The sequence below is a fragment of the Microsporum canis genome, genomic scaffold, assembly GCF_000151145.1.
Source record: "Microsporum canis CBS 113480 supercont1.4 genomic scaffold, whole genome shotgun sequence".
Lineage (NCBI taxonomy): Eukaryota > Fungi > Ascomycota > Eurotiomycetes > Onygenales > Arthrodermataceae > Microsporum > Microsporum canis.
The window spans coordinates 921,197-945,043 of record NW_003299166.1 but is presented as its reverse complement, the minus strand read 5'-3'; the positions used below and the strand labels follow the sequence as shown (position 1 = coordinate 945,043).

At 49.1% G+C, this 23,847-nt stretch overlaps 12 protein-coding genes across 12 annotated transcripts; 7 read left to right on the top strand and 5 right to left on the bottom strand.

Annotated features, from left to right (window-relative positions):
• Window positions 1-186: 186 nt before the first annotated feature.
• Window positions 187-1,713, bottom strand: MCYG_04349 (phenylalanyl-tRNA synthetase; the record flags this gene model as incomplete). Its single annotated transcript, XM_002846566.1, has 1 exon — window positions 187-1,713. The coding sequence occupies one exon, from the start codon at window positions 1,711-1,713 to the stop codon at window positions 187-189; it is 1,527 nt and encodes a 508-aa protein (XP_002846612.1).
• Window positions 1,714-2,033: 320 nt separating this feature from the next.
• Window positions 2,034-3,153, top strand: MCYG_04348 (mitochondrial dicarboxylate transporter; the record flags this gene model as incomplete). Its single annotated transcript, XM_002846565.1, has 4 exons — window positions 2,034-2,132; window positions 2,194-2,226; window positions 2,285-2,383; window positions 2,446-3,153. 4 exons carry the CDS (start codon window positions 2,034-2,036, stop codon window positions 3,151-3,153), a joined length of 939 nt encoding a protein of 312 aa, XP_002846611.1.
• A 302-nt stretch (window positions 3,154-3,455) lies between these two features.
• MCYG_04347 (cytochrome c oxidase polypeptide vib) lies at window positions 3,456-4,108 on the bottom strand (the record flags this gene model as incomplete). The annotated part of the gene is made up of 5 exons (XM_002846564.1): window positions 3,456-3,514; window positions 3,566-3,629; window positions 3,687-3,768; window positions 3,830-3,860; window positions 4,039-4,108. The coding sequence occupies 5 exons, from the start codon at window positions 4,106-4,108 to the stop codon at window positions 3,480-3,482; spliced, it is 282 nt and encodes a 93-aa protein (XP_002846610.1).
• Window positions 4,109-5,098: 990 nt separating this feature from the next.
• Window positions 5,099-5,749, bottom strand: MCYG_04346 (peptidyl-prolyl cis-trans isomerase E; the record flags this gene model as incomplete). The annotated part of the gene is made up of 2 exons (XM_002846563.1): window positions 5,099-5,357; window positions 5,421-5,749. 2 exons carry the CDS (start codon window positions 5,739-5,741, stop codon window positions 5,211-5,213), a joined length of 468 nt encoding a protein of 155 aa, XP_002846609.1.
• A 323-nt stretch (window positions 5,750-6,072) lies between these two features.
• On the top strand, window positions 6,073-10,210 carry MCYG_04345 (protein transport protein SEC31; the record flags this gene model as incomplete). The annotated part of the gene is made up of 7 exons (XM_002846562.1): window positions 6,073-6,281; window positions 6,366-6,482; window positions 6,536-6,638; window positions 6,699-6,797; window positions 6,857-9,749; window positions 9,806-10,104; window positions 10,166-10,210. The coding sequence occupies 7 exons, from the start codon at window positions 6,073-6,075 to the stop codon at window positions 10,208-10,210; spliced, it is 3,765 nt and encodes a 1,254-aa protein (XP_002846608.1).
• Window positions 10,211-10,608: 398 nt separating this feature from the next.
• Window positions 10,609-12,431, bottom strand: MCYG_04344 (purine-cytosine permease FCY22; the record flags this gene model as incomplete). The annotated part of the gene is made up of 4 exons (XM_002846561.1): window positions 10,609-11,305; window positions 11,378-11,776; window positions 11,845-12,012; window positions 12,160-12,431. The coding sequence occupies 4 exons, from the start codon at window positions 12,429-12,431 to the stop codon at window positions 10,609-10,611; spliced, it is 1,536 nt and encodes a 511-aa protein (XP_002846607.1).
• Window positions 12,432-12,688: 257 nt separating this feature from the next.
• On the bottom strand, window positions 12,689-14,542 carry MCYG_04343 (arginine-tRNA-protein transferase 1; the record flags this gene model as incomplete). Its single annotated transcript, XM_002846560.1, has 9 exons — window positions 12,689-12,817; window positions 12,870-13,144; window positions 13,192-13,257; window positions 13,311-13,425; window positions 13,474-13,765; window positions 13,985-14,107; window positions 14,163-14,301; window positions 14,360-14,404; window positions 14,458-14,542. 9 exons carry the CDS (start codon window positions 14,540-14,542, stop codon window positions 12,689-12,691), a joined length of 1,269 nt encoding a protein of 422 aa, XP_002846606.1.
• An 828-nt stretch (window positions 14,543-15,370) lies between these two features.
• MCYG_04342 (diphosphoinositol polyphosphate phosphohydrolase aps1) lies at window positions 15,371-15,982 on the top strand (the record flags this gene model as incomplete). Its single annotated transcript, XM_002846559.1, has 2 exons — window positions 15,371-15,416; window positions 15,555-15,982. 2 exons carry the CDS (start codon window positions 15,371-15,373, stop codon window positions 15,980-15,982), a joined length of 474 nt encoding a protein of 157 aa, XP_002846605.1.
• Window positions 15,983-16,957: 975 nt separating this feature from the next.
• Window positions 16,958-18,571, top strand: MCYG_04341 (conserved hypothetical protein; the record flags this gene model as incomplete). Its single annotated transcript, XM_002846558.1, has 4 exons — window positions 16,958-17,597; window positions 17,622-17,997; window positions 18,079-18,518; window positions 18,549-18,571. 4 exons carry the CDS (start codon window positions 16,958-16,960, stop codon window positions 18,569-18,571), a joined length of 1,479 nt encoding a protein of 492 aa, XP_002846604.1.
• A 363-nt stretch (window positions 18,572-18,934) lies between these two features.
• MCYG_04340 (uncharacterized protein) lies at window positions 18,935-19,602 on the top strand (the record flags this gene model as incomplete). The annotated part of the gene is made up of 2 exons (XM_002846557.1): window positions 18,935-19,021; window positions 19,075-19,602. The coding sequence occupies 2 exons, from the start codon at window positions 18,935-18,937 to the stop codon at window positions 19,600-19,602; spliced, it is 615 nt and encodes a 204-aa protein (XP_002846603.1).
• A 782-nt stretch (window positions 19,603-20,384) lies between these two features.
• MCYG_04339 (conserved hypothetical protein) lies at window positions 20,385-21,907 on the top strand (the record flags this gene model as incomplete). Its single annotated transcript, XM_002846556.1, has 6 exons — window positions 20,385-20,479; window positions 20,690-21,003; window positions 21,063-21,302; window positions 21,362-21,477; window positions 21,542-21,605; window positions 21,699-21,907. 6 exons carry the CDS (start codon window positions 20,385-20,387, stop codon window positions 21,905-21,907), a joined length of 1,038 nt encoding a protein of 345 aa, XP_002846602.1.
• A 316-nt stretch (window positions 21,908-22,223) lies between these two features.
• Window positions 22,224-23,385, top strand: MCYG_04338 (RNA polymerase II subunit 3; the record flags this gene model as incomplete). Its single annotated transcript, XM_002846555.1, has 3 exons — window positions 22,224-22,280; window positions 22,307-22,905; window positions 22,962-23,385. The coding sequence occupies 3 exons, from the start codon at window positions 22,224-22,226 to the stop codon at window positions 23,383-23,385; spliced, it is 1,080 nt and encodes a 359-aa protein (XP_002846601.1).
• Window positions 23,386-23,847: the final 462 nt, after the last annotated feature.

Here is a 23,847-nt window from a genome sequence, read left to right as displayed (position 1 = left end):
TGCATGGCATGATGTACAGTTTCATATATTCATTTTAGAGACTCATTTAATAGCAACTATGCAGTGGATTGGAGGATTCTATGCATATAAAGAGGCTGCTATGTCTATCCAGATGGAATTGAATTATTATCTAAAAATACAGGATGGCTAGTATACACGATCGTTAAGAGAGAAGAGAGCCTTTCATCATCTCAGTTCAACCCCGGCGGTTTCGACCAGCGTTTTCCTTACCTTATCATGCAGTTGATTTGTCTCCTCGTTCGTTAACGTCCTTTCCAAACTTCTATAGTTGATTCGATAACATAAGCTCTTTCTCCCCGTCTTAGGATGCGTAAATTCATCAACCAATTTTACATCCTCTGCCAAATCACCAGCAGAACCACGTACTATTTCCATTATATCGTTTTCATGGAACGGCACGCCTCCCCCAGCTGCGCTTACAGAGCCTGCGGCTGATGGGGGTAACCAAAAGGCAACATCTTTGTAGCATGCAGGATGCTTAGAGAAGGGCGTGAAGCGGGTGATCTTGCCGGCCTGGAACTGGGAAAGAAACCTGGGGTCCTTGGACCAGAACAGTCGGATATCAGGTATGTTGAAGAGAAGCATTGCAATTCGTTCGAGACCAAGGCCAAAAGCCCAGCCGATTCTATGGGGGACATCAGACGAGTTGAGAAGCTCTTGCTTGACAACACCGCAGCCAAGGAGTTCCAACCATTCACCTTGCCAGAAGACTTCGAGCTCAAAGGACGGGCTGGTGAAGGGGAAGTATGCTTCAATCCATCTGATTTTCAGCGGTTCTCGAGCTGCGGCCGGGTTTTCAGTGGCAGCTCTTGCGGCGGAAAAGATCCTGATGACGAGAAGTTCCAGAGAGCGTTTTAGATGTGTAGTCATTGCCTCAACTTCTTCCGCGGTATGGTATTTGTCTTGTAGCGGGTTGCGAGTTGGATGTATCGTCGGGTTAGGGTCTTCTACCACAACATCATGACGAGGCAGGGTTTCAACGTCTTTCCATATTTCTGCAGCTGTCTGCTTAGAGGACTTCAACGGCTCGTTCTCAGGCCGTTTCCACAGCCGTGCACCCTCCATCTGGTGGAAGACAGGATAATGGCTTCGATCAATGGCATCACGGCGATAGACGTCCGCTACAATTGTGTACCCCTTCTCCTCCGGCTTCGTCGTTTCATTTCTGTTCATTTGCTGAAAGTATGCTCGCTGATGCGCACTTGTATGTGTCCGTAGCACGGTCTGTCTGTCCAAGTAGTATGTGTCTGTCCGACTCCGTCCAGGGTGGTCTGCTGGAAAGCCTAGGTCGTCGAAGTTCTGCGCCGCCGGAACAATTGGTTCTGATTCAGCATAGTTCCCATATTCGGGGCCTGCGAATTGGCTCTCGACGAGCTTTCGGGTTATAGAGAGAGGGTGGTTTTCGTCTAGATATAGACCGCGGCCAAGGTGTGAAAGGATATGAGTGGGAGCGTTTGTCCATTCATCGGGCTCGTAGGACTTGTTTCCCACTGCAAAAACCGGGGATGAAGAGGCAATTGATGATACCGGCTTGGATCTGAGAGCTTCCTTGTCTTTTAAAGCTGTTGTAGAGCTGTTGAACCGGGGGCGCAGTGCCGGTTGAAAGGACCGTTGGATATATATCGGCCGCGGTGCTGCCAGAGGCCATCTGCCTGAGAATCGGATCGCCCTCCCCGTCGCTAGTAACTGCATCTTGTCCGTTATATCCTTTTCTTTCCTTCTTCTACTTCTATTCTTCTCTTCAAGCTCATAAATATTGATCAGCTTTCGTAATTTTCGTTGGAGGTACTGGCTGTGTATCAGGATTACCAGGTACTCCTATTAACAGCCAATAACAGTGAGTCGGCGAATATATGTTGCGTATCGTATTGTCAGATGGAGACATGTATTTTTGGAGCTTCCAACTCGTAAAATCGATTTAAAGTCGAAAAATATTAAAGAGAGCAAAACGACAAGACTCCTTGCGAACAGCTTCGTGAGAGGGCAATGATGCGCAGTTTGTGGGCGTCGACATGGGGAAAAACGAAGTGATCAAGGGTAGCCCTTCTTCCCAGCCTGGCTTGCATTATCCATTCTGGTTTGGAGGATCAGCTTCATGCTGTGCGGCGGGGGTGACACATCCCTTGGATCTAGGTGAGATAGTCTCTGTATAACTGTTCTATGCCTTGATAGAAGCTAGTTGCTGACGGGTTTGTTCTAGTCAAGGTATTTTCTTCTGCTGAGGTGTGCTTCTGTGCGAAATTGCTGATATCTAGTATGATAGGTCAGGCTACAGACTCGAGGACCAAATGACCCAACCGGGATGCTCCGGACCATCGTCCACATCTGCAAAAATAATGGATTCTTAGGGCTCTACAACGGAGTATGTCTTGTTGAACTACTAGAAGAGATCTGAAGTTATTTAGTCACTGACATGTATAATAGCTCTCTGCCTCGGTTCTACGACAGTTGACATATTCAACCACTCGGTTTGGAGTATACGAGGAGTTAAAGTCTCGAGTCAACCAGTCATCGTCATCTTCTCCTCCGTCACTGCCTACTCTAATTGCTATGGCGTCGGTATCCGGCTTCCTAGGCGGATTGGTAGGTAACCCCGCAGACGTTCTGAATGTACGAATGCAGTCCGATGCCGGCCTGCCGCCTGAGAAAAGACGGAATTACAAGCATGCGTTTGACGGGCTATCCCGAATGATACGCTCGGAGGGCATCGGCAGTGCCTTTCGTGGTGTCTGGCCTAACTCAGCCAGAGCAGTGCTCATGACTGCCGCGCAGCTAGCTACCTACGATACCTTCAAAGGGATATGCATCAACAGCCTGGGCATGAAGGATAATCTGACGACGCACTTTACTTCCTCATTCATGGCCGGGTTTGTAGCCACATCCGTCTGCAGCCCTGTGGATGTGATCAAGACTAGAATCATGCATGCTAGTCCTGCTGAGAGTAAAGGCCAGAGCTTCGTTGGATTATTGAGGGACGTGTTTAAGAAGGAAGGCTTTACATGGATGTTCAGAGGATGGACGCCCAGCTTCATCCGGCTTGGACCGCATACTATTGCTACCTTTTTGTTCCTGGAGCAACATAAGAAGATATACCGTGCATTGAAAGGGGATAAATCGGAGGCACCCCTCTAGTTGGAGTTTGGAGAGGATACTTGGATATTATATAATTTGTATAATTCATAATATGGATAGGTATTTATAGATTAGATCTATTTGGAGGGTTATACTCACTCGAAACAACCCAAGACTGCTGCAAGGCTATCTTGAATGGAGTCGTCAGTAATTTAGTGAAGGCACTACACTAATAATAAAGTAATAAAGATAGTCCTTGCTTTGAAATCCTGCTTTAATATTGAGACAGTATTATATACACTTCTTTAACCACCAGCAAGCCAAGGAAACTGCGCCAAACGACGGCTTTTAAAACTAGCAGCCCCCGAGGCCATCCTAAAAGAAATCTATCGGTCGAGGTGAGCAGGAAAGTTGCCAGCTTCTATAGGCGATATTAGTCACTTTACGGGCACTGTAGACTCGAAGAACATACCTCTCTGGTCGTCCCATCGATCGGTCCAGGTCTTGGGGCAGAGAGACCGGAAAGCAAGGTAGAACTATATTATGATTAGTTGCATGAGTCGACCTTGATGTGGTATTGTCGAGTTAAGTACCTGTCTGCAGGGCTTGAACTCTTCTCCCTTGGCGTTGACACACTTGTGGTAGTCAACGTAGTTTTGCCAACAGTGCTTGGTCCTGGAAACACCGTTAGATCTGTCCTTATACCTCCATGTACTACCAATGGGGCGAGACCTACTGGTTCTGGTTAGGGAAGCGGGCGTCGAAGCCTAAGAGTAACAGTCAGTCGACATTCTCTCATAAATCGTACAAATCGAACAAGGACGTCGTAAATGCAGCATCATATCCTATAACATACCGGCTATCGAAGATAGAGTCAGCAATTGCACATAAGCCAGGCCTGTTCCGAGGAGTGTTAAGGTGGAAACAGTGGAAGGGTCAACTTACCGGTTACGAACTTGAAGGGCTTGGTCTCGACGGGCTCATCTGGGTCGGCGTCTGGGATATCGGCTGGCATTTTGGCTGGTTCGGGAACGCAATTGACCGCTGTCGTAGTAGAAGTTGCTATGGGTTGTTGCTTTGGGTGTTGCGACGTTGTTGTTGTGGTGTGAAGTTGCGAGAGAGAAAAAAGTCCCGTGAGAAAGCTGACCAACCACACCACGTCGGAATCCGGCGAATCATTGATTCAGCTTTACTCTTCCCACTTCTTCCCATCTTGCTGCAAACAACATACGATCCCCGATATATAAGAACCTGAACGCAACAAGCACACAACAGATCTCACTCTTCGCCTTCTAAGGAAGCTGTCTACCTAGTTAGCAACCATGTTGGCCACTCGTGTCCTCGGCTTCAGGTCTTCTCGACCTCTCCTTGGGCCCATCCCCGTAAGTACATTATGTTTTTCACATCACTGCTCCGTTTGCCCACCACTGTTGAACCGGGCGGCCAGTGCTAACAGCTATGTGTAGAAGGAACAGCAAAGCGGTAAGCTTCAGAGACTCGAGTTCCATGACTTTGGCGGGCCAATGCCTGGATTTGACACGAGCAACGTCTGACATCTCCTTTTAAACCACAGCTCACACAATCTCTCAACGTCTGCGAACGCTCAAGAAGATTCCTCCAGAGTTGATCCCTCTCGGTGAGTACAGACATGTTTAGCCTGGTAACCTACAAAGTAGAATGAATTGATTTTGCTAACCTCGTCTATTTACGTCCAGGTGTCGTCCTCTCGTAAGATACCATCCTCCAACACATACCAAAAGAGTACACCACTAACAAAACCCCCAGTGTTGCCATTGGCGCCGCCATCTACTCCAGTGGAAAGAAGCTTCTCAGTGACAAGACCCTCCGTCTCACCCGATCGAAGCGTGAGGAACATTAAGTGAGGAATTTTACCCGGGTGAAGGGATGATGGGTCGCGGCATATGGATGTTCGAGTAGCAGATTTAGGAGCACAGAAAGAATGCAATCATCTCCTTCTTGTATCGTTAGACGGCAGCTGAGGTTTGGTGGCGGTCTTTGTACATATATGAGATAATTCAGCACAGTTTGCGCAAGTGCTGGAAATATCAAGTCCTAGTCTTCCGTTTTCTTCTTCGGACGGCCTTTCTGAACCTTTTCTATGCTGGCTTCGGACCTGCAACGTCTAGTCCCTCTAGGCCCTGCATTGGATCCTCAGGCCGGTTGTTGCTTGTGCCAGTTTCTCCAGCTTCTCCAGTGGCCATGCGGTCTTCCTCGCTGACTGCATGTTTGGCCAGATATCCCTCCTATGTGGCAATCATATTAACATGCTATTCTTTGAAGTTAAATAAGTTTGGAAGAAGTCCTACCTGTTCCCAGATAGCTGTTTTACTCCCTAGTCCCTCGTTGCTCTCCTTCTGTGGCTTCGCTGCTGCAACTTTGATAGTTCGTCCGTAAAGCTCGCTCTGGTCCATGTTGTCGATCGCCTCCTTTGCATCCTGAGGTAGTTCGAACTCGATATATCCAAACCCCCGGTGCAGGTCCGTAGACGAAGGCAGCTCTGGCTTGGGGAGCGAGATATCAACTATCTCGCCAAAGGGGATAAATGCTTCACTCAGCGTCCTGGCGGTGACCGCCTGGTCCAGCCCGCCCACATAGATGGTGCCTTTCAGCCTGGAGGCGTCCGTCATCGTCTCTATCTGTATCTACTCTCTCTATCTGTGCTTCCTCTCTCTGTGTCTATGTTTATGTCTGTATATAAATGTTTTGTCCTTTAATATCCCCAACTTCCATCTTCCATCACGTGATCACATACTAAAAAGGCCACCTAAAGTTGCTGCTTGTTGTCTTTTGAAGCCCAACGACAAAGATATCAAGATATACAACTTGTCCCTGTCCTTCTAACCGTCTGTTTGCTGGCAGGACCTTTTGGCTAAAGGAGCCTACCCGTCTTTTATCCCAGACGGCTAGTGGTTTTCCTTCTCTCTCCTCGAGCAACCCCTAATATCAACACAAGCAGACATGGTGCGTTTAAGACAGATACCACGCAGTGCGGCCTTCGCCTGGTCTCCCGGCCATGCCTCTCCCTTCCTTGCGACTGGAACCCATGTCAGGGCCGTCGATGTCGATTTTTCCAATGAGACTTTTTTAGAGCTGTGGGATCTCAAGCTCGATAGTGAGAATGCGGGAGCTGAGCTGCAGCCAGTAGCCAAGATTAGTACGGAGTCCAGGTGAGCTCAAGCTGGGAATAATTGACGTGATAAAAGGGGTTGTTATTGTCAATGGATGTCCTAGCTAACGGGGTTATATTGCAGATTCCATGATCTTGGGTGGGCGGAGACAGAAGATAGTACCAGAGGACTGATTGCTGGAGCGTTGGAGAATGGATCCCTGAATCTATGGGACGCTGCAAAGCTGCTGGATGGCTCTAGGTTCGTTGAATTGGACCTTTTATGGAAGATATTGAGCTGACTGTTTGTGGCAGTGAGCCGGCTATGAAAGTGTCTGCTCATAGCGGGGCAGTCAAGACGCTTCAGTTTCACCCAAAGCACTCCAATCTCCTAGCAAGCGGTGGAAGCGTAGGGGAGGTATGTATACCACCTGTCACCTATTTTGTGACCGTATACTGACGGAACTGTCTACGCTAGTTATTCATCACCGACCTCAACAACATCGAGAACCCTACTAGGCTGGGGAAAGTAGCAGCCAGCCAAGTCGAGGTAGATTGCCTCGACTGGAACAAAAAAGTATCCCATATTTTGGCCACAGGAAACAGTGATGGTTCGTAACGGTATGGGATGCGAAGGCCGGAAAGGAGAGCTTGACCCTTAAGAACCTGGGCCGTAAGCCGGTCAGTGCTATCGCCTGGGACCCAGAGAAGCCTACCAGACTAGTTACCTCCATACCCCTCGAGACTGACCCAGTTATTCTTGTATGGGACTTGCGTAACGCCAATGCTCCCGAGCGGGTGCTAAAGGGCCACGAATCCGGCGTTCTCTCGCTATCGTGGTGTCCTCAAGACCCAAGGCTCCTACTTTCCAGTGGTGAGGATAACCGAAATATCTGCTGGAACGCCCAGACCGGCGAGGCATACGGAGAGTTCCCAATTGTTACAAACGCTACCTTCCAGACTCGATTTAACCCTACCAACCCCAACATCCTCGCTACCGCCTCCTTGGATGGAAAGATCTCTATCCAGACCCTCCAAAATACTAACCCTGAAATGGCGCAAAAGGGTGATGATGCGCAACCTCTCAATGATGAAGACTTCTTCGCCAAGGCGCAGACTCAACCTCAAGGCCCTACTTTCTCATTACCCAAAGCTCCTAAATGGCTTGAGCGTCCAACTACTGCCAATTTTGGCTTTGGTGGAAGGGTCATCTCCGTGGTAACTGCGCCAGGGACGCGGACATCGACCATTCGTATCAGCAAGTTCGAGGTAGACGCCAGCATTGGTGCTGCCACTGATGCTTTTGAGACCGCATTAAGCTCCGGAGACGTCCGCAGTATCTGCGAATCTCGAGCTGCGGAGGCCAAGACTGAAGAAGAGAAGTCCGACTGGAGAGTTATGACTACCATGATGTCGGAAACGCCTCGGAAGGAACTCATATCTCACCTTGGATTCTCTGGAAGCGTCGAGGAGGCCGCGGACAGCTTATCAAAGCTCGGACTGAAAGCAGAGGGAGCAGAAGAGGAAGAAAAAACAAATGGCGAAGAGAAGCCGGCGCTCACACCTCCTTCGGGAGCCAAAAGACATAAGAGACTTACCTCCATCTTCGATTCCAGCGCCGATAATGACAGCTTCTTGAATGACCTATCTGCCTCCAAGGAAGCTAAGACCAACAATCCATTTAAGCTGTTTACTGGAGAGGAGACTGAAGCCGACAAGGCCATTACAAAGGCTCTTGTGCAAGGACAATTCGATAAGGCCCTTGAAACTTGTCTGCAGGAGGACCGGATGGCTGATGCTCTCATGATTGCCTTGTCTGGGGGCCAGAAATGTATTGAAAAGGCTCAAGAGGCATACTTCCTCAAAAAGTCTGAGGGACCCAGCTACATCCGTCTACTCGCATCCATTGCCGGAAAGGATATCTGGGACGTCGTGCACAATGCAGATCTCCAGAACTGGAAGGAAATAGTTGCTATCATTTGCACTTTTGCCGATGATAAGGAATACCCCGACCTTTGCGAGGCGCTTGGTGACAGACTGGAAGAATACTCAAGAACTAACGACAGCAAGGAGACTCGCAAGGACGCTTCGTTCTGCTATTTGGCTAGTTCCAAGTTGGAAAAGGTTGTCTCTATCTGGATCCAGGAACTAAAAGAGAACGAGAACAAGATGGTTGAGAATGCCTCTGGCGAGACTGGATTCTCCATTCATGTTCAAGTGCTCCGGGACTTTATTGAGAAAGTCACTGTCTTCCGCCAGGTATCTAAATTCGTGGACTCTGAGCGACAAAAGGAATCGGACTGGAAGCTCAGCTCTCTCTATGACAAGTATATTGAATATGCTGAAATTGTTGCTACTCATGGCAGATTGGACGTAGCAGAGAAATACCTTAGCCTGTTGCCAGACAGCCATCCTGCAGGAGGAGTTGCAAAGAACCGCATCCAACTGGCCACCAAGAAGGTTACTACCAAGGCAGCTACCAAAGCAGCAACTTCACATATTCCTGCAGCCAGACAGTCTTCAGCAGGTCTGTCTCAGCAGTCACTTGGCTACACCCCCCCACAGCCTCAAGTTCAACAGCAACCGCCGCCAATGGTGAACCGTGGCCCAATTCCAAACAATCCATACGCTCCACCTGCTTTCAACCAACCCAGCAACCCTTATGCCCCAAATGTTCAGACATCCAACTATGCACCCACGGCTGGCTACCAGCCGGCGCAACAGGCCGGCATTACCCCTCCCCTATTCCCTGGTCAACAAGGCCATGGAGTTCCACCTCCTCCAAGAGGCCTCACACAATCTCCCTCAACGGTAAAGCCACATACCGAGCGAACCAACGTCCCTGCGTGGAACGATCTGCCCGAAGGATTTGCTAGGACTCCAACCCCTCGCCGCGGAACCCCAAGCCAAGGTCCTGCGGTTATCAGTTCACCTTTCCCCAATCAACAACAAACCCAAAGCCCTCCCCCTCCTCCCGGCCCTCCAGGTCCAGGTCAGCGAACTTCCATGCCCGTTCCTCCACCTCCAAAGGGCCGATTCCCATCTCCAGCGCAAGCAACCCCTCCGGGTTCTGCGGGTGGTTCTCAGTTCGTACCACCGGAACGACCATCATCTACCGCAAACCTGTATGCCCCCCCTCCAGTACAATCTCCTCCAACAGGACAAGCTGGTGGCCCTCCACACATTGCCCGCAGTGCGTCCCCTTATAGCCCACCACCAGCTGGCCCACCGCCTTCAAATCGTTATGCCCCAGTTCCATCGGCCCAGCCTGCTCATCCAACTGGACCTCCCGGACCCCCCGGCCCCCCTGGACCACCTCAGCAGGCACCAGGCCCAAGCCCATATGGAGCTCAGCGATTCCAGCCAGCACCACCACCCCAGGGAACTCCCCAAGGGCCTTATGCACCACAAGGTGGCCAGTTCGCTCAACCTCCGCCACCACCCCACACAGGTGCTCCTCCGCGACAGGATTCGCGACCAAGCACTAGCCAATCGCAGAAGAAAGCTCCACCAGCCCCTCCTAAACACCGTAAGTTGATCTGTCCAAGATAATCGTTCCTAGCCTTATGACTAACCTGCTTGTAGCCGCCGGTGACCGTTCCCACATCCCAGACAATGCCAGGCCAATCTTTGATATTCTCTCCGTTGATATGCAGCGCGTGAAAGCCCGTGCTCCATCCACGTTCAAGGCCCAAGTCAACGATACCGAACGAAGACTAAACATTCTGTTCGACCACTTAAACAACGAGGATCTCCTAAAGCCCGGCACTATCGATAGCATGGTTGAGCTATCCCGAGCCATTCAAAGCAGAGACTACGAAGCTGCGCAGGCGATTCACTTGGATATCTTGACTAACCGCACCGATGAATGCGGAAACTGGATGGTAGGTTGATTTCTCGTCCTGCATTGAAGTAACCTTAGCTAACCCAAGTGCGTAAACCTAGGTTGGTATCAAACGATTGATTGGCATGAGCAAAGCAACACCATAGATGAAAGCCTTTACCTTCTCTTCACCTCTTAAACCTAACCCGACATTTACCAGTTTTTAACCCAATTTCAAAATTCCTTATGAAGATGATCGTATATGGCCCTTTTTCGTCTTGGAGTTATTTTTGCGTCTTTACCATCTATTTCGGATTCTGTGCCCGTTTCAAAATGGTTGAAATAGAGAAATGGGAAGGGAGGTCTGTCCAGCTACATAGTGAGGGAGGCGGAACCAAAAAAAGGAAGAGAAGACCCGTTTATGTCGTTTTGATATTATGTTGATAATAGGAACTGTTTTATGTTCGTTTATAGTAATGTATTGCTTTTATGTCGTATCCCTTTCCCATTTATCACATTACATAAATTATTCCTTTATCTATATCTATGTACAAACCACACATGCCTATATCCTTTTTCTAAGTCTGATCTCCAGCGCTCGAAAAGGGAGGTACAAAATACCACTTAACACCATCGCAACTTCAAACCCGATGTCTCCTGTCACTTTAGCAATCGGTCCCTGAAACCAAGTTTGCAACATACACGGAACCACCAGGGCAAACGAGAGCGCCCCAGCCGCTATAGCCGAAATACCACTGGGCAGGGCCGCCCCATCATTCCACACCGACGGGTCGTATGAATTATAATCACCCTTGCGAAAAACAACATGCTCAATGGCGATGATGGCAACAAAAGTCGCAGACCAATAAGAGATGACTGCAGCGAAATTCTCCAGAGAGACAAAGAAACTTACGGCCGCACGTATCGAGACCGGAATGACAATTGCGATGAAGACGATTGCGAATATGGCGCGGGGAACACGTGCAAAGACGGGAAGTAGAAGCTGGAAGTTGAGTGTTATGCTGTATATGCTTGCTGCGATGTTACCTAGGGTTGAGAAGGTGAGTAGGACGATGATGAATTTGCCGAAGCCGCCGGCAGAAGAGAGCATTGCGGCGAATATTCCGCCTACAGAGCCAGTTTCGTATGCGGTGGACCAGTTGGGTATATTGGGTACTGCGCCGCCTATTGCTGCACCGAGGATCATGAGGGGTATATTTGGTAGACATAGACCGGCGTATACAGCTGCGAAGACGTGTTTTCTATATGGGCTGTTAGCGTACGTTGCGCCCCACGGTTTAAAATTGAGCATGTATACGGATTGCCCAACGTACGATGAAACGCTTGGATGGAAATACGCGCAGTAGTCCGAACTCAGCGCTGCCCAAGAAATAAGGAATCCAGCCAGGAGTCCTCCAAACGATAAGATTGGCACGGCAGTCGCCGGTGGTGGCGTGTGTTGGTTCGAAAGATACTTCCCGCCACACCCAGTAGCTACGAGCAGGCTTATCAAGGTCGGTATCCAAGCCCATCTCTCATAGTGGTACAGCACTCTATACCCGAAGAAGGAGATGAACAACGCTACCAGCGCGACAATGACTATGCCGACATTGACGTTTAAGCTACCGCTGTTCACGGCCGATAAGGTCTGGCCGCCTATCACGCAGTTTATGATGGTGAAGCCGGACATGGTAGACATGTTCAGCAACACGACGATGTTGACTAGGTATAACCTATCAGAGACGTTAGTTTGAACATGAGCGACATGGAAGAGCCAGGGTCGAATAAGGTAACTGTTTACCCATAGCTATAGCGGGCCTGTATCATTTGCCGCATGCCTGTCTTCGGCCCAAAGACAGACAAGTAAGCGGGCGGGATGGTACAGAGCAGGTTGAAAAAGATGATCACCAACGAAGCATCCCTCAAGCTCAGTTTTAAACTCAGCGTCCCTACCATCCCGGTAATAACTCTAGGCATGCATTAGCGAACGGTTCAATTTGGCCTTTTGGTGTTTCACTGCAGAAAGGATGTAATATGCAATACACCTTATTACTGGTTTCCAGATAGAGGGCACGGAAGGGCATGGGACGGGAGTGAGATGGTTGTCCAGACATACGGTAGGAGGTTGCAGCTGATGGTAAACCAGAGGACGAATAAACTCAGTACGTTTCTATCCGTTCGATCCTTGAGCTCGACGGGAACGATACCGCGCAGTTCCACGCCCCATGATGCGAGACGGGACCAGAAAGCATGAACATGGCTCGGTGTCTTCTGGTTGATCTTTTCGTCTGGTGATGACTCAACGGGTGGTGTATACTGTTCGATATCCTTTGTCTCGGCCATGCCGCTGGAGATAGGAGATGGTTGTCTCCCGGCTACATGCGCCATGCTGTGCCAGACGTGTATAAGTTAAATATATAATAAACCACCACCCGACAACTTGATATCGAAAAGAAATAGATTTTAAAAAAAGGAATATCAAGTCGAACTTGTTATGCCGAAGAAGGATTTTGAATCGCCGACTCACGTGGTTTCGCGGTTGCGCTAAACGGGAGCCCCGCACTTCCTATTGCCGGCAAGACCGCGGCTATATTTATTTATAGATCGAGTTTGGAGATGGGGACTTGTTCTGTATTGGGATGTATCTAGCTCTGGAACATGATGACGGCAGAGTTCTTGACTACCTCTGGCCCTAGAGCGGCAGCGAGCTCGGCTACGATGCCCTTGATCGCCTGGGGGTTCTTGATACTCGATGTCTCCCATCCAACCAGGTCCTGCATACGTTAGTATTGAAACCGGTAATAGTAAAGGGAGTGGGAGATGTACCGTCATTTCAACGAGCATGCCGCGGATAAGAAGGTGCCAGTGGTCCAGGTCTACCTGGGACCGTAGCTCTTCTACCGTCAAGACACCGGGCATATGTAGGTCGAAGAGGGACATTGATTCTTCCTCCGGTATATCCTCGTATACATCGGGTACATCAGGCGCGTCCGCGGAGGTGGATGCAGCCTTTCTATCGCGGGAAGGCGAGACGTATCGTCTTTTATCTAGCTTGGGGGCAAACACTTCATCCAGGGGTTCCCACTCATAGCTCTCGGGGTCTAGCACGTTAGTTGCAGTCAATGGGAGGGAGAGGGGTGTAGCTTACCCTGTAGGTACTGCGGCCTGAAGGTACCTTTGTACCGCATCTTGGGACAAGAATGGATGTAATAGCCTGGTCCGTCGGTTAATCGCTTAAAACGGGCCGTCTAAGGATAACAGACTCACCCATGTAGTAATGCTGATACCGCATCTCCTGCGTCAACGCAATCTCTCTCATCGCACTCAACTTGCCTAGCTCAAACTTCTCATAGTCCGGATCATAGCTAGCCGCTAGCCTTAGCTGTGCATAATTATACAGATCAAAGGTATAAACTCACAAGATATACACCGAGCTGACAGAGTGAGGCAGAAAGTCCAGCACGGCAACGGCAATCAACACCCCATCAAGACGATAGCACTGGTGGTACGAGCCCAGCTTGCGCTCTACGGTAGCCGGGCTGCCATCTTCGCCCTTGAACGTCTGCTTGACCGTCTTCTGCTTAAGACCGGAACATAAGAAGCGCTTGAAGTCAGAGTGTTTCCATCGTGACTCGTGCTCCTTGTGTATTGTCGTTTGGTAGCGTAGGAACAAGTTGAACCTGCTCGTGAGCATGTATATCATAACAGCGGTGGGAGGAGACCTACTTTGCGACTGAGAAGGAGTCGGACTCGAGATTGACCTCGAATCTGTGCGCAGGCTCAATGGTGCGTTTAGACTTTGGGTTGACCGGTCTGGAGAGGGAGGGGTATTCCATCTCATGCACCCGCTCTATCAGGTCAAATGTTTGATCGTGATGTTTCTTCTCCCTGGTCCGGTCAGCTTTGTGACATATACTGCGGGATAAGTGACAGAAACTAACTGTCTTGTCCTGGGACAGAGTCTGGCGGCAGCCTGGGTGTAGTCAGGCCCAAGGACGAAAGACGTCCATCTGTTCAGGGCTTTCTTCTGGTCTCTACGCGGTTTATACTCCTTTGGGTCCATCCTGTCGAGCCAGTCAGGGGGATACTTCTGAGGTGTGAGAGAGTACAGGGGCAGACCTCATGGTATAGTGTGGACAGCATGAGCGAGCGAGGTTGGGCTTGTAGTAGAGAGAGCCCGACCTCCGCCAGCCGCGGTTCATGAGCTGCTCGTACTCCTCGACGCGGACGGAGGTGGACGATGCATAGTAACTGGCGCCTTCACCCGTTAGTCCATATTATATATACATATATATGCGTGTGTGTGTTGGACTAACTGCCGTCTTCTCTCTTGCAGTAACCGCAGGTGTTTCTCTGGTATCCTGGACTCAGGTCAGTTTGGTCCCTACGAAGCTACTCTCTCAGGGAGCCCTACCCATGGGCGAGAAGTAGGACATCTCCGTCATCTTGAGGTCCGCCATCATGTCAAGCCTTCTTCTTCTTCTTCTTCTCCCCGACATCTTGATATCTTCCATCATCGTCGCTTTGGTGGAAGGCCACACGTGACCATATCCTTACTAAGCAGCATCATGCAGAACAGGCGAAGATGAGAGATTGAACGATGCATCCAACAACTAACGGATGCATGAATCAAGGCGAAAGATGGGGAAGAAGAAGAAAAGGTGAAGATCAAGGCCTACGCTACGGAAGAGAGTGCATGTCCACGTTCACCAACATTACAAGGTGGATGGCAGGGCGTGTTCCGGGGAAGCATAAAACAGAAGAAAAAGGAAAAAGAAACGAAAAGAAGGCCATGCATCTTAATTTTTTTTTTCTTCAAGAAAACTATCCTATGCATGTATAGCATGTAGCGAACGATAACTTCCGGGCGGTGAGATGAGCAAGGGAGATGCCAGTCACGGCGCAAGCAAGGGACGGCCGAACGAAAGGAAGAGAACGAGACGAGAACGAGGGAGAAGATGCAGGATGTCGTCAAGGCCGTCCAGGGAGCTTGTCTCGACGCGCCAGTAAGAAGTCATCGTAAATCGATCTCTACGGAGTATATATTCCGTGTGTATATATAAAACCTCCTCCCTTATACTCCCCTATACCACTCTATCCCCTATCTTCCGGACGATATTACGTAGTTGACTCCAGGGCTAAGCCGGCTAGTCGCTACCAAAGTTCTTCAACCTCTATCAAGGGAAAAAGCTCTACCTCTGCCATCGACCAGGGCTTGCATGCCACTGGCCTTTCTCCCTCTCTCTCTCTTCTCTTCTCTTCTCTTCTCTTCTTCTACTCTTCTTCTACTCTTCTTCTTCTCCTCTACTTCTTCTCTCTTCTCTGCTATGGCAACTCGCACGATGGAAGCCAGAACTGGCCGGACAAACCAGCGTAAGCTCTCAGCCCAGGGTTCGCGCACGTGTTTCCCCCTTCAACCTCCCCATGTACAAAAGATACTCAGAGATACACCATCACATACACAAGATACAAGATACAAGATATAAAGATATGAGATGCTGACGGGAACAGGATACTCTCCGTCTGGTGAACGACTCGTCGCAGGCGTCGTCCCCCTCTCCGCCGACAAGTCCAAGGTCCTGCTCATCCAGTCCGCCCGTCCCGGCTCCTGGGTCCTCCCCAAGGGCGGCTGGGAACTCGACGAGCCCACCGCCCACCAGGCAGCCTGCCGCGAAGCCTGGGAGGAGGCCGGCGTCGTCTGCACCGTCACCCGAGACCTAGGCAAGATCCAGGACATGCGCAGCCCCGTCCAGATATCCGCCAAAGCACCCCGGGTGCTCTACCACTTCTTCGAGGTCCGCGTGGACCGCGAGGAGAGCCAGTGGCCCGAGATGCACAAGCGCAAGAGGCAGTGGGTGACCTACGCCCAGGCTGCGGCCGCTCTCGTCGCGAGGCCGGAGCTGCTCGACGCCCTCAACAGGAGCTCTGTCAAGCGGTGACCCCGTACCATGCCATATTCAACCAGATATATTGATGGATTAGCTGCCGCTCTCTTCTCCTTCTTTGCTTCTCGACTTCTTCATATATCTTTAATCTTTTTATCCTGTCCTTGGCATTGCATTTTATTCGACTAAAAAAAAGCATTGGTTACGAGTCTCGGTTCGCTGTTGTTTTTTCTTGCATAGCATCTCTCTCTTATTTCTCTCTATTTAAAAAGGTGACGGTGAACGGTTGGTCTGGTTTACGGGATGCTAGGGAGGGGGTGGAGGCGACTAGAGATAGAAAAACAGTTGATACCGAAAAGCATAGAAATGGACGGCGTTCTCTCTTCTCCGTATCTTCAATTAAGATATACGTTGAGTCCAGGAATACTCAGACATGGAATATCTCTTGCCATTGCCGGTGGTATAGTCGACATCCCGGCCGACAAGCCTATCACTCATCATCTTTATCACGATGATATTAGAATAGCGATTCTCTAATAATGATATTCTCTAACGACGACGTGATAAGTTTGATAACTTCAGCACTTCATGGAAGACTTTTTTGCGCTGTTGCTGCACTGTTTGTCTTGTTTGTTCTGTTTATTTCCCCGGGATGGATATTTGTTATTCCGATGACATTATAGCTACATCACGTGCTTACATCCAAAGCTTTGATCGCGACCTACATTGAGGTCGTCCATTATCTACGCGAGTTACTTTGCTGGCTTGGAGAGGATAGCGAATGGTCTTGTATAGATGTGCACTATATGATAAAATGCTCGAAATCCATTTAACAATTTTAACCACAGATACTGGCTGCAGGGAGATGCAAGGATCTCAAGGCAACCAATAACAACTTCAACGCGGAAATGGGTCATGGATGCAGATTTGAACCTGATGCCGGTTCCCGCCCCCTGCTATCTATACCAATCGGTTTGCTGACCTTCTCGTTTTTATCTTTTCATCAAAACAAAACTTCAGCTGGCAACAATGGAACCACCCTCATCGAACGCGTTTGCTAAGCTGATACCATCGAACACGGCTGCGAAACTAGCTTTCCATGCGATGTACGAAGATGCGTCTCAGCCAGACAAGAAGAACATGTTTGCATATCCAGAGCAACAGTATGACAAGGGCGCGCTCTTATACCGGCTCCAGGAGGATAAGGCCCATGAAGAGACCGATAATAGTGATAGTCTAACGGACCCAGACACGGATACCGAGAAGACCATGAAACAACGTGGGATGATCTGGGTCGGATGGCTTACGCTGCACCTGCATCCCAAGCCTAACAAACCCACAAGGGGGTGGACTATAGGCAAGGGAGGCCGAAGGGGTGTCGATATTGACTATTTACTTCCTCGGTATTTAGCCAACATCCGAGCATATCATGCACGGTTTAATTTTCATGGGAAGACTGGCTACCTCTTTATTTCGAAGACTTCTAATGCCATATCTGCTGAGCTCTCTGTCAATGGAAAAGACGTGAATGGCGGCGAGCAGTTTTCACTAAACCAGAGCCCAATGCATGTCCGTGTTGGCGACTTGGGATTCGAATTCCAATACACCGACTACGCATCCACGGATAGTTTTTACAGAGACCGGCAGGTCTATATGGAAGTCAGCCTAGGTACTACAAGTTTTCCTAATACAGGTATAACGCCTACACCTACTAGTAGTAAAAGTTTGCGTTGCTTCGGTGAGTGGACTATTTCGAATAATCTTGGGAAAGGTGCGTACGGTAAGGTCTCTTCTGCGACAAATTATAAAGGCGAAGTGGTTGCTATCAAAGTTATGGAGTATAGTAAAAGGACTGCTTATCAGGTTAATTATGAGATTGATGTTCTCACCGAGCTTCACAAACTGGCTGAAGTGAAAGAGGGTGATAAAGAGCGGCTTATACGCTTAAAAGACACACTTTACCAGAATAGAGACGCGGTCTATAGCCCTACAGGTTTTGAAGAGATTGCGCTCATCCTCGAACCTGCGGCTTCTGCAACATTTGCTCATATTACTAGCCCTACCTACAAGTAGGTTCCTCTTTTCTCACCCTCTAAATAGATACGTCTTTATAACGGTCTACAGCCAAGGTTATTAACACTGGTTACTAGGTTAAACTATGATATACCAGTTATTGCAAGTCTCTTTCATGATGCGTTGCTTGGCCTTAATTTCTTGCACACCCACAATTGGATCCATGGGGATCTTAAGCCAGGCAATATTGGCATCCTTAATAATGGCACTCGCGCCATTCTCCTCGATTTTGGAGAAGCCGTTAGACTGGAACCAGGGGAACGACTACCTACAAGACCTGGCCGGGGCGGAACTGTGAACTACCTTGCCCCAGAGCGTGAGCTCCAGGACTACGACCGTTTAATCGACGTGTGGTCCATGGGAGTCATCGGATTTGAGATTCTACACGGCCATCACCCGTGGAAGCTTGCCCTTAATCCATGGCGATCTGGGAGCCGGTTCGAGACTCTAAGGCCTATCTTCAACGAAGCTTACCGCAAAGCTATATATAAAATAGAAAGCCACACCAATATAGGATGTAAGCTTTGTCTCCCTACTAGTGTCTTAGTCCCAGTAGCTAATATGTACTAGTTAACGAGCTCTTACCGCAGATGCTACGCCATCCTTGGGCGGAAGGGAATAATGGGATACGGATTGTAACTGGGGATGCACTCAGGCATATTTGTTGGCGGGATTCAGGGGAAGGCCAACCGCTCGTAAAGCGGTGCCGATCATAGATGAGATGTGATAAACAAACGGGCGGAGTTTACCAGCACAGAATATGAAGAGCAAAAGCTATGTTTGTATTTGGAGATTCATAAAAGGCGCTTATTAATAATTAGCTAGATTACATAATCTCACCTTGATGACTTGGAGCCATGGAAGTTCCTGACCTTCTCTCGTTCGTGAGCATCGAACGGTTCGAACGAACATGGTTTTTATCTTAAGATACTGATGTCGAGCCCTATCAAGAAGACTGGGGGTTACGTATTCAAGTCATGGCTTGATGCCACTTCTCTTATCGATGAGAAATTCTATGGAGTATGTATCTTGGCCCTGATGCGCAAGCCAGGCTAACACAACTGTTCCCACAGCCTCTGCCAGATGTGGTCTCTACGCAGGGCCGCTACCTCAAGCCTCAGCCGAACACTCCCGTACTTGAACGAAAACACGACCCTCAGTTTACCCAGAAACTTCAGTTTATACTGGACGGCCTGTTCTACCGCCAATACCTACGGCGTGGTAAATATGGGGATGAAGTTGCCGAGGAATGGCCGCCGGGCCACACCCCAACCGAGATAAGGGAGCAGTGGAAGGCTGAGCAAGAGGAGGATGAGAGGAGAGTACAGGCACTTCTTGAAATACCTACGCCCCCGACACCCGAGGATGTGAGGCTCGAGGAGGCACGTTTAACTGCTGAGAGAAGGGAATCACACGTAGCTCGGGAAGCGCACAAAGCTATGAAGAAGCGGAAACGAGATGAAGCCTTGTCTTCATCTGGAGATGGGGACGCGTCTACCTCCGTGTTGCCTCCAAAACGGCCCAAACATACATCTCTTGCATCACCGGAAACCGAGAGCACGAAGACACCCTCGCCCAAGCTACCGGTAGACATCACCTGAAAGAAAGCAAATAATGGTGATCGTCTTGATCGTGTGCATTTCTGTACCCACAAACAAACAGACACAGGTAGCTGGGTAGAGTGCCTATATACGGGTATGGCGCGCAATCACCAAACCGGAAGCTGGTTGGCGTGAGAATCACCCGTTCACTTCTCTACCCTAAAACCGGCAGTTATTTCAGTATACACCAGCGCCCACCAGAGCTTATCAGTGAACAGGGCCAAGTAGACGAAGGGAAGGTGTTTGCATCATGGAATACTGGCAACTTGCAATCGGCAGCTGGCCATCACAGAGGGAATATGTCTTGTTATGAGACCCAATGAGGCTAGAGAGGCTTTGAGAAGCCATAGTTGTAATGAAGATGTAACAGAACAACGGGTGTTATAGACAAGGTGGTGACAAGGCCACACTGCTGAATGGAGCGCAGAGCCAACCGATGAAGATGGCCTGTTTTGCAATACGTGGGAAGTGTCACCCTGAGCAAAGGTGGCTACTTGGAGCGAGAGTTATGAAACCGCTTTCCTCCTGCGCCGGAAGAAGGAGCATCTTTCGTCTTATTCAACTAGCTGCTCACCCACTTTGCCATGTTGTCTCTGTCAACTATCTCTACTTTATAGACTGATATTTCTTAAACCACCATGAGGAGCATTGCTGGTTAGCTCGAAAGTGGATGGACATCAACAACAACTTTTTGAGTTATCGGCGCCAACTAAGTTGCCAACCAAGCGCCGACCCACAACACGCGCTTATCCCTTTGGTGCGCTTCTAGTTCGCTGCAAGCCATGCCTCAATACTCTATCGGACCTGCGGACGATTCACGTCCTTTCTGGACCCAGGAATATAGCGATGACGCGTGTGAGAGTATTCGGGAGTATTCGTACGGAGATAGAGGCCTCTGCCCTGTCGTGATTGGGGATGTTATAGAGGGGGCAAACATAGTGGATGAGAGAGAGTGCTCTTTCGAAGTCATTGGGAAGCTCGGCCACGGCTCGAGTTCCACAGTTTGGCTGGTTACAGATAGGTTGAGTCTCGATGTTTCCCTTCTCCGGTCGCGTGGCTCACTCTAATAATTAGTATCATCAAGTAGGGAAACCAAGGAATATTTCGCACTAAAGATCTTGAAGCTAAGTTGTAACATTACCTATAATGTCGAACAAAAAATCCTTAAAAAGACTGGAAGACTTGAGCGTTCGTTCTTATATCTCCATATGCCCACTAAAAGAGTGCATCTTTGCCTCGTGACAAAGCCGGCTGGATGCACCCTTAGAGCCAGAACCCTGGCCGGTCTTACCACCCCTGGGGTTTTTGGCCGTCCGTGGGACATCATTTCAATCAGAGTCTTTATCGAGACGCTCTTATCGAAGGTCTTTGAATTCCATGATAAGGGAATATATCATGGAGGTATATATACCTCCCATGTTATCGTCATACATATGGGCATTATCTAATTATCTAATTAGATCTTAGCCCGTCTAATATTACCCTTGGCCTGGATACAAATGCATTCGCCCCCGAAGCTATTAAGGAGTCTTTCGAGGAGGATATACGAGGTTGGGTATACCTGGCACGTCTACCACCCTCGGAAACACATCCTGTTCGGCCACCATGTCTACCAGAATATATCATACAGCACTACTTCCCGCTTGCATCGAATGGGTGGGATTTCTCTTTGATAGAGATAATTGACTTTGGATTAGGGGGTTAGTTCCCGTAATGCTTAACTTTTCTTAACATCCACCATCCTAATAGCTGTGTATAGGGTACGAGACAAAAAAGAAGAAGCTAGGTGGCACACGAGGCTACCGGCCACCTGAATGGAGAGACCCAGGTGCTCTCGGGAGTATTAAATGCGACCTCTGGAGCTTGGGATGCGTTGTATGTGTCTATGCCTCTTGCATTGTCATTTTTGAAAGCCAGCTAACCCAACATCCAAACTTAGCTTTATTTTGGATTGGTGCATGATGACCTGTTTGAAACGGAGCATGACCAGAACGTCTATGTGGGTATGTACTCGATCATATCACCCTCGATCTCCTTTCTACTTACGACAGTTCCCCTCTTTTGCTTCCACCAACTAATACCTAATTCTCGAGTAGCCGCAACCGAAACAGACCAATTATCGATCATTGACCGACGTTTAGAACAAGAGCATCAGGTTTTCAGGGAGCATACCGAGTATAGGAAAACAACGAGCAGACTGATTCATTCGCTCATGAAAGTAGATCCGACAAAACGTGACGCAGCAAAGGCCAGGGAGTTTCTCAACGAGTTGGCAATGTATGCCGACACGGTTCTACAAAACTAGAGGGATGAAGGACCAGTATTCAGCACTGTATTATACTTATAATTATCATTACAACCTAAACAACCAAACGCTGTCTTTTGTAATTGGAATAAATGCGCCAACCAGTGAAGCTGCTATCGGGACGGAAAAAGATATTTCCGACATCCCCCAAATTCCTCTTCTGGATTCAACTCGAACTTCGACTTTCTACCGTCAACTCTTGATCAATTTGTTGTTGGAGCTCAATAGCTCAACTTATAACACTGGCTGCTGGCTGCTGGCGGTGTGATAGCCCTGTCTGTCCTTCTATTCAATTATAACAGTATATCAAGTCGAAATGGACTACGACGCCATGGATATAGAGCCCCAAGGGCCCCAGGTCACCGTCCGCGAGGTGAGCGTCCTTCAACCCATACATAGCACAGCTCGCATCTAACATGGAGAATTCAGGCTGAACCATACCGTGTTGACTTCCGCCTCAGCTCTGTCGACCTCGCCTTCGCCAACTCCTTTCGTCGTACCATCCTAGCAGAAATACCCACGGTAGCCATAGACGTTGTCGAAATAGAAGTAAACACCTCCGTCCTACCAGACGAATTCATCTCTCACCGTCTAGGCCTGATACCCCTCTGCTCAAAAAACTGCGACACAGACATGCTCTATTCACGGGACTGCGACTGCGAAGGCGGGTGCCAGCGATGTGTTATCAATCTGTCGCTACATGCCAAGTGTACCAGTGAAGAGATCATGAAGGTATATGCGAGAGATCTGGTCGTTGTAGGGGACAGGGCGAACGAGTGGGTAGGTAACCCTGTATTGACGGATCCGGAGGGCAAGGGGCCCATTATATGTAAGCTGCGGAGAGGTCAGGAGGTCAAGTTCAACTGTATAGTGAAGAAAGGTATCGCGAAGGAACATGCCAAATGGGCTCCTACGGCTGCTGTCGGTTTCGAGTATGATCCGCATAATAATCTCCGGCACGTCGACTACTGGTTTGAGGAGGATCCGATCAAAGAATGGTACGTCTCATATCTTTGCTTCGCTCCCTGTAACTATGCATCTAACGCGATGAAAGGCCCCTTTCGGCAAACGCTGGGTGGGAAACGGCGCAGCCACGAGACATGCCGTTCGACTACGACGCCCAGCCAAATACATTTTACATCGATATCGAGAGTATCGGCAACTTAGAGCCTGACGCTGTCGTGCAGCAGGCCATCATTATGATGCAGCGCAAACTAGCTGAGATCATATCCGGCTTGACCGGCGCAGACCAGGAACGAGGCATGGTCAACGGTGGTATCGACCAGGATGGCGCTGGTGCTCGTAGTCCGGATGCTTATGAGCCGCCTGAGGGCATCGATGGCGGGTTCACCGCTTACGGCGGCGCCAATGGGGCGGGCGGTGCGGGTGCGGGTGCTGGCAGCGGGAGTGTTTGGGGTGGTGCTGGCGGCACGACTCCCTATGGAGCTACACCTTACGGTCAGGGATACGGTTTTTAATCATATATTCTGCGACTCTCTTTCTTGCATAACGATTTCCGGATATCAAAATAGGGATCAGCGGCTTTCCTTCTGGTGTTAATGGGGCGGATATTCTGGCGGGACTTGTTTTTTATTTTCGTTTTCGGCGCTTCAGCTTAGATTTACTATAACGGTCTTTCTTCCGTGTACTATAAAAGCCCAATACGATGTTTAATATCTAAGGATATTTCAGATAAGTAGTTAAATATGCTATGCTATGGAGAGAAGATAACTATGTCCATGTACATGAGAGAATTAGAAAAGAAAATGTATTAAAACATTCTATCCTTCAAGATCAGTATATTGCTTGACAAAATCTTGCCGGAGGGATCAAACTCACCTAGTAGATAATGTAACGCGCTTATATCAAATGGCACTGGGGTGTGTGGGCGCCTGTTTTTGTTCGGGGACCAGCTAGGTGTATTATGCCCTTAATATAGA